A 14621-nucleotide genomic window follows, 5' to 3' on the forward strand; every position below is an offset into this window, starting at 1 on the left:
GGCATCTCTCCCAAATAAAAGACAAGATAGAAAACAACACTCCACCCCACACCTCCTTCCAACCACTGTAACATTCCTCTTGCCCTTTATAGGTAAACTACTAGAAAAGGCGTCTATATGTTCCTACTGTAGTTACCTCCAGTTCTCTGGAACGCCTCCAATCAAAGTTTCCTCCCCATCCACGTCTTAAGGCACTTAGTGTGAACTCAAACATTTCTTACATGAATGCCTGGAAGAGCTCTTGTTAGGAGGTTGGCAGCGGTGGATTTTGGAAACCCGGTAGGGTGTGTCCTCTTTCCTAAGATCAGGAGTGGCACACCCTTAATACAATTTGTTTGGCTTAGTAAATGTTAGCTGTTATCTTTTTTTTTGGCTGCACCTCACGGCTTGCAGGATCTTAGTTCCCCAACCAGGGACTGAACCCGGGCCCCAGGAGTGAAAGCTCTGGAGTCCTAACCACTTGACAGCAGGGACTTCCCATGTTAGCTGTTAATCAGAATATCTTATTAACAGAATGCTTGTTTTTCATTCTCCCTGCCCCCCATTTGTGTACCTCAGGTACACAGGTACCCTGGCCGAACAAAGGCCTAGGCTAGCTAGCCTAGTTCATTTTTACAACTAATATTTTGAGCACTTAATTCATATAGTTCAACCTAGGCTGTGCTGAGTGCTGTACATGGATTAGCTCATCCTCAAAACAACCTTCTGGGGTAGATCCACATTTTCAATGGAGGAAACAAACACAGAGATTAAGTAACTTATCCAAAGTCACACAGATAGGATGAGATGGAGTTGAGATTTGAAACTAGGTAATTGGATACCACAGCCTTGACTCTTACTGCTTTACCTGCCTCCAAGAGATTTAAGGCCCTCCCTTCACACAGCTTACATGAAACTATCCTGGATTGATAGGGGAATTAGACTGTCTTTTAAGGCCTCCGTTAGCACCTCACCTTCCTCTGGTAACTCATTTCAACAAAGTCAGAGGTTTTGCTTAGGTATAACTTAAAACCCATTGGAGGGATTCCCTGGCGGTCCAGTGGTTAGGACTCTGCACCTCCACTGCAGGGGGCATGGGTTCAATCCCTGGTCGGGGAACTAAGATCCTGCAAGTTGTGTGACCAAAAAGAAAAAACAAAACACAACAAAAAAACCATTGGATTCACCAAACATCTTAATCCCAAGGACTCTCCTGTCCTAAGGAGTATGTCCTTACCACTAATGGCCACCATTTTCCTGAGTCCGTTCTTTCCCATGGCCTTTATCTTTTGTGAATGGTATCGCTGTAGTCATTGATAGTTATTTCATATAGAATCTGATCATATTTTCAGGAGCAAAATAGTTGATACATAGCTTAGGATAGTTATAGAAAATCTGAAGGTATGAGACTTTCTAGCTGTGAGGGTTAAAACTGTTTTATCACTGTTGAGATTTAAATCCATCTTTTGTTTGTTTTTGGCCTCGATGTGGCATGCAGGGTCTTAGTTCCCTGATCAGGGATTGAACCCGTGCCCCCTGCAGTGGAAGGGTGGAATCCTAACCACTGGACCACCAGGGAGTTCCCTCTGTTTTTAATAGAGGAGTCCCCCAACAAATGTTTATGGAGCACTACTGTGGGCCTGATCTTCTGGCAGATTTGGGGGATGTGAATTCCCACAGGATATGGTTCCTGGCCTTATAATATTCTTGCTCCCCCTATTACAAAATTTTTTTTAAAAATTTTATTGAAGTAGAGTTGATTTACAGTGTGTTAATTTCTGCTGCACAGCAGTGATTTAGTTATACATATATATATTCTTTTTAATATTCTTTTCCATTATGGTTTATCACAGGTTATTGAATATAGTTCCCCATGCTCTACAGTAGGACCTTGTTGTTTATCCATTCTGTATATAATACTTTGCATCTGTTAATCCCAAACTCCCAATCCTTCCCTCTCCCACCTCTCCTCCCCCTTGGCAAACAAGTCTTTTCTCTGTGAACAGAGTGAGTCTGTGAGTCTGTGTCAGTTTTGTAGATATGTTCGTTTGTGTTGTATTTTATTTTATTTATAATTTATTTTTGGCTGTGCCGCGTCTTAGTTGTGGCACTTGGGATCTTCGTTGCGGCATGCAGACTCACTTGCGGCACGCATGCGGGATCTAGTTCCCCGACCAGGGATGGAACCCGGGCCCCCTGCATTGGGAGCTTGGCGTCTTACCCACTGGACCACCAGGGAAGTCCCTGTGTTGTACTTTAGATTCCACATAGAAGTAATATCATATGGTATTTGTCTCTTTCTGACTTACTTCACTTAGTATGAGAATCTCTAGGTCCATTTTACAAGTTCCTTAAACAGCTTTTATGGTTCATTATTTCTTACTGGGTAGCTGTGGCCCACAGGAATTTAGAACAAGAAATTTAGTTCAACAACTAAAACCAATATTCTTTGGAAGAACTCTGTAGGCTGCTTTCTCTTCAGAGGAATCTGTGTCTAGTACTTCCCAGTTCCATATTCAAGTTCCCTCCTCTCCATTATTCCAACGGTTTTACTAGGCCTTACAGCTTGTTTTTTTTTTTTTGCGGTACGCGGGCCTCTCACTGTTGTGGCCTCTCCCGTTGCGAAGCACGGGCTCCGGACGCGCAGGCTCAGCGGCCCTGGCTCACGGGCCCAGACGCTCTGTGGCATGTGGGATCCTCCCAGACCAGGGCACGAACCCGTGTCCCCTGCATCGGCAGGCGGACTCTCAACCACTGCGCCGCCAGGGAAGCCCGGCCTTACAGCTTTTAATTTTCTCTCCACCTGTTTGATACCAGTTTCTCTTAAAAACACTACTCAGGTCCTTTTCTCTGTTTTAAAACTTCACGTGGTTCCCGCCCTGTTGTCCACGGCATCAGGTTCACACTCCTTGCCGCTGAACTGCGAGGCAGGCCAGTCTGGCCTGGTTCTACGTTCTAGCCTCCTTTCAGTTCCTATTATTCCTTTTCCCATTATTCCTTTTATTTCCCACTGACCACTGAGCCAGACATGCTGAACCATGAGGTCCAAGTGTGTGAAACTGCTGTTTCACGTATAAAAATGGCCGAATATCTACAGTCTAATATGGTTCAAGTTAACACTTGCCATTCCTGCACGGTATTGTGCTTTCATACTTCTTTTCTGCTGAGAACGTCCTCACTTGCTTCATCTGACAAACTCCCACTCCTCCTTTAAGACCCTTGGCAAGGGTCCCCCCTTTCTGTGAGGCTTTCCTGGTTCACCCGGTGGAATCAGTGACCCCACCCAAGGCTAGCGCCCTGCACGTGGCTCTCCTCACCACGCAGCCCGGTGGCTTTATCAGTCCACTCCTGAGATGCCGGCTCCCCCTCGTCTGGCCGTGAACAAGCCAAGGATGGAGACCACGTCACGTAGACCTTTGTCCTGCACAGTCCCAGTACTCAGTGTTAATGAATGTTGAAGGAGTAACTGCTTCCTTTATGAACTAATAAGTAGGAATAAAAAGCCACTCATATACATGTTTTTAAAATTCTGATGTCATTTATTGGCACAAAAATTATTCAGATACAACATGGTGTCTAGACATGGCTACACTTTATATTTTGTGCATTTAGTTTAATATTTCTTTTGCTCCTAATTCCCAACATGTACTAGACTTTCCCCCTCTGTGTCAGCACCTCCATGACAGCATTCCTGTATCCCAAGGCCTTGCTCTAAACACAGAGCGTTCAGACCTCACTGAAAACATCCCAGAACCGTGCTGGGGGAGGCCAGTGTGAGCCTCCTACTGCTCTGTGATCCGCTCCGTGTATCTGCTCAGCCGAGGCCGCCCGGCGATCTGAAGAAACTCCCCTCCGAGTGGCTCCGGTCTTGAAGTGCGTACGGTGCAGCATCACAGGTGAGGCAGAAGACAGACCCTTCCCACCCATTTTGGCCCATCTTGCAAAGGTTGTTGCTGCCGTCCACGGACCAGTGAGGTAATGAGATGGGCGAGGGTGAACACGTCAGCTTCTCCTGCTTCCTTACAGTTCAGAACCCTAAGCCGTGTCCTCCAGGACCTGAGGCTTCCTGACTGTGCTGAGTTTGCTGTGTCCATGTGGAGAGGATCGACTAGGCCATTCTTCTGTCAGCAAACGCTTATGAGTTCTTCTGTGAGTTAAGTCAAAACCCGTATTTCTAAAGTTATGAAATCTGTTCCCCAAAATCAATGGCTTGATTTCTGTAGTATTACTGCATTTACTGTCCTGGGAACCAAATCAAGCCTTGTGTTTCTGACAATATATTCTTCAACAGCAGCTAGAAAGTTGGTTCAAACCAACTATTAATATACAGCAGTTCTTTTCATTTACATTTCAAAATATTTAACAGAGCTGAACTTTCTGACCATGGCTTCAGTTTAGTGGAAGCGTACACCAAAGTACAAAAGCCTCAAGAGAAATGCTGTGGGCATGTCTGGGCCTCCAGTTACCAGAAAGGACACCTAAGAAGACAGAGAGAAAAGGAGTATTTTAATAATTTGGGCTTCTTCAGAGCTTTACGTGGATACACTGAAAATGGAAAGAGCAAGGTCTGACAACCCCTGGGACGTTCCCTGAGATTTTCACAACTAATTGTGCAGGACACGCTCATAATTTCCAGTCCAGGGCTGACGCCTGCTGGGGTCCCAGAAGGACGCCTCCCCACCACCCTCTCTCTCAAGTTTCTACCTTCAAGCGTGCCTCGGGCGATTAATCAAAGCAGACCCCAGAGTGGTCCTTGAGGTTACAATCCTGGATGATAAATTTGTCTTTTCATCTCCTTCTCTCTGTCTCTGCTTTGGTTTCTTCTCCTGCCCTTCCTGTATCTCTGAATCGACAGCAAAAATCTCCAAAGAACCCCCCCACCCCAAATGAGGGGGCCTCACCTATTCTTCTAAACCAATATAAAATGTAATTTTAATTTATTTTGGTGTTTACCTTCCAAATACACATCCGCATTTCTCCATTTTCTCCTTTTGGGAACAATGAGCACACACGGCAAATACAAACTTTTTTTAAAAGAGATTTGAAACACCATAACACGATTTCCCTTTATGGATACTGCCCCCCCCACCCCGCCCAAATCTTCTTCTGTGACTCTGGGATTGGGGCACAGGGTGGGGTCCTGATTGCTTATCTGAACAGAGGTGCTTTGACAGGCCACTCACCAGCCGATGTAGCACTGGCAGAGGTTTTCATGGGATGTTGCCTGTTTGATGAGCAGCTCAACTTGTGTTGGGACATCCAGCGTTTCATCGTGAGAGAAGTCCCGACCTAGGACGTGAGAAACAAAAGCATCCAGCCTGCACCCGGTTATCCGTCCTTGCCCCCTGTTTGGCTTAACTGTTCCTGCAGCCCAGATCAGTTCCTCCTCATACATGAATATAAAGGCTATACAATAGTTGGATTTTAAATTCTCCTCCACGTGACTTGGGTAAACACCGGTCTCCTCTTAATACATACTCGGTTCTGGAGGGTAAAGTCCTATGGTCGGCTGAGTTCAGGAGTGGCGAAGGTCTGGCCGATGGGCTTATGAAGACTCCTTCTTCCAGTCCATAATCATCCCTGAGTTGGGCAAGTGGCCGAGGAACCCGGTTCTTTTCGATCCTTCTAGCCTCCCCTTCGAGTTCTTCCTCCCGCAGGGCCGCCTGCTTTCATCACACATTTACACTCTCCCACCTCACTCAGGCACTCAGCGCTGCCTGGCCGGCCGTGCTGCTTCTCTGGCAGTGCGCCTTCCCATCTCCGCAAGGGCCACTCCGAGTCCTCGGCTTTACCTGAACGTCCCAGCCTCTCCTCTGGCGCCTCGCCCTCACCAGCGCCCTCATCTCCCCTCTACGATTTAATGGACTCGCTAGCGCACAGTGTGTCGGGCAGTGTTCAAGGTGCTGGCTTCCTCTCCTTCCTTCCTGTTACCCCCCAGAGCTGTCCCTCCTCCCATTTAAGGCCGAGATCACCTGCACTTGGCTCCACCACCCACTTTCTTAGGAGCCTTACGTCAACTCTCCTGCCTCTCACTCATACCTGCAAACTCTCCCCCTCACGTTCTCACTTTTTATGTAAACACGTTCCTCTCCTACTGAAGGAAAAAAAAGCCTCTCCAACTGCTCCTTCTCCAGCTTCATCCTCTCTCCTGCCTGCACAGCCAAACTTCTCAGGAGTTTTCAAACTTGTCTCCACTCCCTCGCTTCTCTCTCTCACTTCACATTCTCTTCAATTGCTTTAGTCTGGCTGTCAGGCTCATCACAGCTCTCAGAAGGTCACCAGAGACTTGGAGCCACACTTGATCCCGCCCCACCCCTCATGCCCCATCATCAATCCTTTGGCTTTACCTTCTAAACGGCTCCTGAATCCACCTCCGCTGCCGCCTTGTCTAATCAACTGTCCAGCCTGCATGACTGTGGCAACTGCTTCCTCCCCTTAGCCCCTGCTCCACCCGTAGCCAGAGCAGGCAGGATTTCACAATGCAAACCTGCCCAGGCCCCCCAACCCCTTAAAACCTTTCAGTGCTTTTCCACTGCCCATAAGACATAGGATAAAAATATAATGTCCTGTATGATCTGGCCCTGGCCTACCCAGAGTCAAAACATTTTGCACTGGGCTCTTCCCACCTTTCTCTGGGGCAGTTAAGACTGGCAGGCTTTTGGACCTTTTTTCTTGCTATACTCCCTCCTTTACCTGGAACAATCTGCCCTAATCAACTCCTCTTTCAGATTTTAAGCTCATGGGTAGTTTGGTGAGGAAAGCTTTTCTTGAACTCCTGAACTTAAATTCCCTGTTATCGGCATCAGAGCCTCAGTCTCTCTCTTTCACTCACAACAGTATTCCTCTTTAGATTCTAAGCCCCACAAAGGCAGGGAAGCTGCCTGTTTTTACCAACACCGTTTCTTTAGCATCTAGCACTTGTGGGTGCTCAATAAACCAATATGCCTTGACGACAAAGCTTATGTGCCAGGCCCTATGCTCAGTGCTGGGCCTCCCACGTCTCAGTTCATCCTCACCGCCTTCTGAGGGGTCTTTTGCCTCCCCGCCTCCCACCCCCAAGTCACACCATCTGGTTAATGTGACATGTCTCCTGTTCAAAAGTATGTGTTTCTCCCCTTCCATGTTCTCCACTCAATAACAGTTACCTGAGCACAGATGGGCAATGAATCAAGTGGTCAGATTTGCTCTAATATCAAGCCATGACGATAAAAAAAGTTTTTCCTGAATTTGGCTCTGGACCCAACAGAACTTTACTGTTAAACTTCACTGTTTTAACAACATTACTTAAAGAAAGTTTATTGGTCATTAGAGGATCAGAGAGGGTCCTTAACTGATGGCCTCAGAGACACTCCAGTTAGCAGCACAGGGTCAAAGTTTAGGCACCAACACCACTGGAAACTGGGCCAACCACCCACTAAAGGAGATTTTATGTCCGTTTCAAGTAAACACATACACACACTCACCAGTGAGCTTATCTCGAACTCTGTTAATAATTTGAATAGCTTTCTTATTTAGGGCCTCTGGTTTCACCAAACCGTCTCCAACTGGAATACACAAAAGTAGAAATAACAGTAAGATTGGATCATCACAACAGGTTCAATGGATGCCCCTGTTTTTCTCAAATATTCACTTTGTAAATGTTGAGTAATTCTTCTTCTTTGTCTATCTTTGTCCTCAGAATATAACGAGAAATTCACAGGATCTTTTCTGCTCAAAGGCAGTTTTGTTGCTTCCTCTTACTGACCCTCATCATGGTGCACACAGCTGCTATTTTCTTAATGAGCTAGTCACTGGTGCAATTCCTCAGAGGTTGGACTTACTGAAAGAATGAATAGATTCTGGCACTGTGGTCCCTGTTTTCTTATGGGCTGGTTCCCCAAGTTCCACACCATCCAAAATTTCTAGGAGGAAAAAAATCAGTTAGCAGAAAATTCAAACACCAAGAAGCCACTGTTTCAAGGTATTAGCTCTAATTCTTCATGTACTATATTCCCTTTAACACCTGCCCTATCTATCTCAGAGGGGAAAGGAGAAAGGAAGTGTTATATTACTCTTTATGTATTTAAAAGTTTTTAGTGAGTTCCTGGGTGGTCTAGTGTTTAGGATTTGGCGACTTTACTGCTGTGGCCCGGGTTCAATCCCTGGTCAGGGACCTGAGATCCCACAAGCTGCAGGGTGCAGCCAAAAAAAAAAAAAAAGTTTTAAAATCTGCAAAGCATGAATTTGCAAACATACAGCATTAATAAAATGTTCTGACATACAGAATAGGATCACGAGTCAAAGATCCGGTAACAAAATTTGGTTGGACAAAAACTGGTAATAACATAAAGAAAACTAGCTTTCAATGGGTCACATACATGACTGAAATGTTATTCCTTGGAGGAATTTATACATCAGTTCTGGGGAGAAAAAGTCCACAAGCTTTAGGGTTGCCCTCCAATGACTGTGGCCTTCAGGAGAGCAGAGTCTACAATCAGAACATGAAGTTCTTTACACACTGTCCTTGGACATCACAGGCCTTCAAGCTGAAGCTAGTGATAATAATACTTTTATTAATGAGTCCCTGGAACTTCATTAAAAAATATTTATATATTTATTTCTGGCTGTGTTGGGTCTTCGTTGCTGTGAGCGGGCTTTCTCTAGTTGCGGCGAGCAGGGGCTACTCTTTGTTGTGGTGTGAGGGCTTCTCACTGCGGTGGCTTCTCTTGTTGAGAAGCACGGGCTCTAGGCACGCGGGCTTCAGTATTTGGGGCACGCGGGCTCAGCAGTTGTGGCTCACGGTCCCTAGAGCGCAGGCTCAGTAGTTGTGGCGCACGGGCTTAGTTGCTCTGCGGCATGTGGGATCTTCCCGGACCAGGGCTTGAATCCGTGTCCCCTGCATTGGCAGGCGGATTCTTAACCACTGTGCCACCAGGGAAGTCCCTGGAACTTAACTTTTAAGCCACATAAAAACAACCAGGTCCACCAGCACCTGGTGCCCCCAGAACAGGCTGTCCTAATTCCCCTCTGCAATAATGTATTAAGGAGGTGGACCCTGAGACTTAAACCAGTAAGTATCACGTAATTTGGGTGAGGCCAGTCATCTGTATGAGGCCCCCCAGACACCGTGGGTGATTCAGGTATTTATGATATCCAGTGTAGAGTCCAAGCTATTCATAGATGATACCAATCCAGGATCCCAGTTTCGTGCCGAGAACACTCTCTTCCTTTCTACACATCCAGATTGCATCCATCCAGTAAGGCTCAGCTTAAATTCCACCAGCCCACGATCTCCCTAAACCACTGCAGTTCAGAGTGATATCTCCTTTCTAAGGCCCACCATCCCTCTGTTACCAACCAAATTATGTGGTACCTGTGCAGTGCCCTGTTCTCTTTATTATTTCATATATACTCCGGTCAATTCCATAATGGGATTGTGTGCTTCTTCAGGGCATTCTCGGTATCTCACATTCTTTCTGCACCTCTAAACACTATTTGGCTTAGCTAAGTAACTAGTTGCAAATGTTCCGTAAGTATTTGTAGAGAATATTTTACTGTTATACACCCTGACAGTACTTCCTAAAGGATGACTGTGTGGGATGTTGCTAGATGCGGGGGTCAAAGGGTTGGGCCCAGGGTAGGGAGCAAAGGGCAAGCGTAAATAAAGTTAAACAGCTTTACTCTGAGACGTCTCAGAGCATTTAATATGCCGACCCTGTTCTGACTCTTGGAAGGACATTATCTTCTTGGAACCCTGTTCTGTGGACCACATTCTTGGAAACAATGTTTCATGTGGTTTCCCAGCTCCTCAGGCAGCAGTGTCAGTACATTTCTGCTGCTTCCATCTTCCTATTTCTGAGCTATTAACAAAGCTTTAGGATTAAGGTATTATAGCTAGTAATTATCACAACCCAGGCACCATTAAAGGGCAGGCTAAATACAGGCTAATAGTCAGACATACTTTTAATTATGTTTTTACAGGTAGATTAAGATTGGATAGTTTGATCAAAATTTCTGAGCTTTAGCTACCCACTCCTTCCTGAGAGGCATTAAAGAAAACACACGTTAGGTGCTTACTACTTTAAGCCATGCTTCCTAAAGGCAGTAACCAAGCTCACCCTCTTCTAGAAACACTATGGACAGAAAAGGACAGAGTCTGCGACCCTCAGGGGATGTGCCCACCTACTGACTGGCCAGCAGAGTAGGAATCTGTCCTCGTGCGGGAGCGCTTGTTGCCTTTGGTATTTGCTAGGGAAAGAAATAAAGGGAGGATTAAAAAGTGCTTCAAACTTTGACTTGAAAACAACTTGATTGATATATTTTCTTACAATCATAAAAATATAATTTTCCCAAAAGCTATAACCCCTAAGAGAGAACCAAAGACGTACTGCTCGGGAGAAAACGGGTAGCTGTTAGCACAGGTATCCCATCCTGAGGGACACTTTATATGGTTGAGCTGGATTCAGACAATGTAAACCAGACAACGAGGTGCAAGTATGACAAGCACAGTGGAAGAGACGCCTCTTGTTAGTAAACACCTTCTAAGGAGGTAGGAAAAAAGAATAGACTGAGATACTGCTGAGATACCACAACTGCTCGCAACTCCTGTCAAAATTCCATCTGCTACTCAACATGAAACCTAAACAAAAATCATTAGAGTACTTAATTTACCCTGAAAAAGGTTTCAGTTAGTATCTAAACTGATGACTGGAGTTTTCTGTCTTAGTTAATAAAAATACTTGAAATTCATTTCCAGCCACCAGAGCTGCTTTGTGAAAATGTAATGCAGTAGCCTAGTAATGTGTCTTGGGCTCCGCGCTTGAAGGGGGACCGGATCGTGAAATGGAATGTGTCAGATACTCCCACTTTGGGAGGGTGCGGACTCCAGTTCCCAGGCACTTGCTAAGACTCACTGTCCATCAGCCTCCAGTTCAGCAAGGGGTCGTAGACGAAGGCTTCCAGCACGGCCATGACGCTGTCCTTGTGCTCCCGAAGCACTTCCATCACCGTGTGGCATGTGATTCTGTAGTTGCCGTCCAGGCCCGTGACCTGCAGACGGGCCAGAGCTATTCACCACAGAGCTCACCAACAATGGCCCCTGAAGGCCTTACAACCGAAAGTCAGGCAGTCAAGAGGGCGTGTCACCTCCACTCAGGAAGACGACTTAGCCCATTACTGATGGGCCAGGCTGGGAATGTCTTCAGAGCAAAGGGTCAGGTCAGGACTGTGATTCATATGAAACAAGGCCTGGAGTAAAGGTTGGTAAGACTTTCAAAGACTGATCATTTCTAACACAATGGAAAATACCAGGAAACGACTACAGAATAACCTGGGCATTTGGGGAACTAGAGATCTAACAAGGAAGGAAGTCTGTCCTCAGAGAGGGTTGGAACTGTATTGGTCCCACTTCAGATCAGCTCATTACCAGTATCAACTCACCTCCATAGCATTGGTCAACATTCTTGTTAGTCTAAATGGAATCTTCTCTGGGAATTTCTCTCTGGTCATAGCAACCTAAGGATAATAAAGGGAAAAACCAAGTCCACTGGTTAGACTTTTCCTCAGCTGAAGCCAGGGGCAGGCAGGTGGTTTTCCTTTGCATCACCAGCACCGACTTCAATTAGAGCACAGAAAGGAAGCAGCTTGAGTTTAGTGACGGGTCTTGTCACTGGGATCGAATAGACAACTAAAAATAAAAGAGAGAGGGTGGGGGAGAGGGAGAGGAGGAGAAACGGGGAGAGGGGGAGAGGGAGGGTGTGGAGAGAGAGAGGAAAGAGAGAGGGAGAAAAAGAGAGAAAAAGACAAGTGTGCATCACGCCCAGGCCTTTGACCAGCAGGCCATGTCGAGGATAAGGGATTCCTCCATTTAAAGAGGGTGTGTGGGGACTTCCCTGGTTAAGACTTCACCTTCCAGTGCAGGGGGTACGAGTTTGATCCCTGGTAGGGAACTAAATCCCACATGCTTTGCGGCTAAAAAACCAAAACATCAAAAAAAAAAAACAAAAAAAAAACCCAGAAGCAATATTGTAACAAATTCAACAAAGACTTTAAAAATGGTCCACATCAAAAAAAAAAAAAACTTAAAAAAAAAAATTAAAAAGGACTTCCCTGGTGGTCCAGTGGTTAAGACTCTGCGCTTCCAATGCAGGGGGCATGGGTTTGATTCCCTGGTCGGCGAACCAAGATCCCATGTGCCGCGCAGAGCAGCCGAAAAGAAAAAAACAAACAAACAAAGGAGGGTTGTGAACCGTGCCCCCCACCCCCCTTTTTCTGAGTCCAATTATGGCAAGTATCAAAGAGCATGGATTTCATTTATTAGACTGATTTTCTATCACCTTGGTAGGAGAGGCAGGGGTGAGGATACTGCATTTTGGGCTTAAGTTTGCCTAAATGGTTGGAGGTGGGTGGAAAGTGGTCATCCGGGAAGGTGAGGTTACGTGGTGTTCTGGAACGCGTGTTCACCTCAAAGCAGTCCCCAAAGTCAATGTGCAGGATCTTCCCGCTCAGCCGGTCCAGCATCAGGTTGGATGGGTGTCTTTGAGAAACAGAAGAGAGACCGGGGGAGGTCAAGAGAGCAGCACAGATGAACAAATCCCCAAGTCTGTGAGACTCTAGGCCAGGGGCTGGCAAACTACAGAACTCAGGCAAAATCTAGCAGCACCCCTCCAACTTTTCTAAGTAGAGTTTTACTGGAACACAGCCACGCTCATTTGTTTATATATTGTTTCAGGCTGCTTTTTTTTTGCTGTACGCGGGCCTCTCACTGCTGTGGCCTCTCCCGTTGCGGAGCACAGGCTCCGGACACACAGGCTCCGCGGCCATGGCTCGCGGGCCCAGCCGCTCCGCGGCATGTGGGATCCTCCGGGATCGGGGCACGAACCCGCGTCCCCTGCATCGGCAGGCGGACTCTCAACCACTGCGCCACCAGGGAAGCCCCAGGCTGCTTTTATGCTACAGCAGCAGAGATGAGTAGTTGTGACGGAGATCGTATGGCCAGCGAAGCCTAAAATATTTCTTATCTGGCCCTTTACAGAAAAGGTTTGCCGACCCCTGCCCTAGGGCTCAAATGAGAATTTATCTGTGTGAATCACAAGCTGCCCCACGATACCGAGACACTTTGCTTTCCCAAGGTCTGTGGTCACAGGATACATGGTTTCCGGCAGTGGTGGCATCTCAGGGTGACAAGGTTCCATCTCCGCTACGTGGCACCTATCATAGGGTCTCATCTCCCTGAGCCCCTGAGCCAATTCAACAGGTGTTTTACTAAGTAGTTTTTGGATCTTAGTTCCCTGACCACGGATTGAACCGCGCCCCCTGCATTGGGAGCACGGAGTCTTAACCAGTGGACCACCAGGGAAGTCCCTCTGAGTTTTTTAAAAACAGGAAGTTATTATTTCTGTGGGATAAAATTTTTTTCACTCTCAAATAATTGCATGAAACATGATCTCAGGAGAAGAACAGTAGACGTCGGAATACTAGTTTCTTTTGGTTTATTTTGTTTTGAATTTCTGAACATTCCTAAACTACTTTTTCAGTCAGTACACTAGGATGAAATTTATTATGTAGGAATATCAGAAGGATCTACTTTGGTTGGTTTCAATTAAGGAAATAGAATTATTTATCTTAGCATGGTGGTGATTGATAAATGTTTATGGAATCAATAAAATCAACTGGATTTAAAATGGGTTTTAATACATTAAACCAACCTATGGAGAAAGTAGTACCCTTGAACTATTGTTTTTCTTCTCTTTAGTTTGATGTGTTGTTCTGTTGGCATGACAATAAATAGGGGACTAAGGTTGATGCCCCCAAAAGCGCCTAAAGTACAAAATACAAATATTTACCAAACGGTCATAAATCTCACTGGAAAACAAAATGAAGCCATTCAAGAAAACTACAATGGCTACAAAATGAAGCCATTCAAGAAACAAGACTCAAAGAAACAAATTCACTCACCTATCGCCCAGGCCCAAAATATACCCAACCATGGACATGACCGCTAAAGAGCGGGTGTAATTGGTTCTTCGATCAAACCACACCTAGAACACAGGAGCACACGTGAACCAAGCCTCTGGAAACTAACTTGTTTCAACATAATTATACCCCAATCAGTTGTTTGCTTATAGTCCATCAATAACCAGTTAGAATGTATAAGGGAACCAAAATCACATTCATAATTACACAGATAAACTATGCTCAGAATAAACTTAATTAGAAATGTGCAGAACTTAGATGAATAAATAAATTAAACTTTGCTTAGAAATATAAAGACTTGAGTAAGTGAAAATATCCATTTAAGGATATCCACTTAAGATTGAAAAGATGTAATATCCTCCCAGATTATTTAATACACTTAATGTAATTTCAATAAAAATTCATTGGCACGTTTTTGGGGGACCTTGACAAAATGATCCCAAAATTTATCCGGAAAAAAAAAAAATGTAAATAGCCAATGAGAAGAGACTTGTATTAACAGTGGGATACTTGAGGAGAAACAGGCAGAAAGATCAATGAAATAGAAATTCTAGAAAGAAATCCAAAGGCATATAAGAATTTAGTATATAATAAAAATTGACTCTTTTAAATAGTGGTGAAAGGATGGATGATTTGGTAATACTAAAATATTGCTTAATCATCTTAAAAAAATAAAATATATGCCCTAA

General features: G+C 45.3%; 1 protein-coding gene across 1 annotated transcript in view; it reads right to left on the reverse strand.

Annotated features, from left to right (window-relative positions):
* Positions 1-3495: 3495 nt before the first annotated feature.
* The window catches only part of MTOR (mechanistic target of rapamycin kinase), a 120815-nt gene continuing 109689 nt past the window's right edge, over positions 3496-14621 (reverse strand). Inside the window, exons 50-58 of the mRNA XM_082614800.1 lie at positions 13915-13997; positions 12421-12493; positions 11398-11472; positions 10872-11007; positions 10141-10206; positions 7800-7880; positions 7443-7523; positions 5163-5268; positions 3496-4457 (exon numbers count right to left, since the gene is read on the reverse strand). Of these exons, the coding sequence (XP_082470926.1) occupies positions 4442-4457; positions 5163-5268; positions 7443-7523; positions 7800-7880; positions 10141-10206; positions 10872-11007; positions 11398-11472; positions 12421-12493; positions 13915-13997 (717 nt within the window). The 3' untranslated portion in view covers positions 3496-4441. The remainder of the gene's footprint in view (positions 4458-5162; positions 5269-7442; positions 7524-7799; positions 7881-10140; positions 10207-10871; positions 11008-11397; positions 11473-12420; positions 12494-13914; positions 13998-14621) is intronic.

This window comes from Mesoplodon mirus (assembly GCF_964341445.2).
Source record: "Mesoplodon mirus genome assembly, chromosome: 3".
Classification (NCBI taxonomy): Eukaryota; Metazoa; Chordata; class Mammalia; order Artiodactyla; family Ziphiidae; genus Mesoplodon; species Mesoplodon mirus.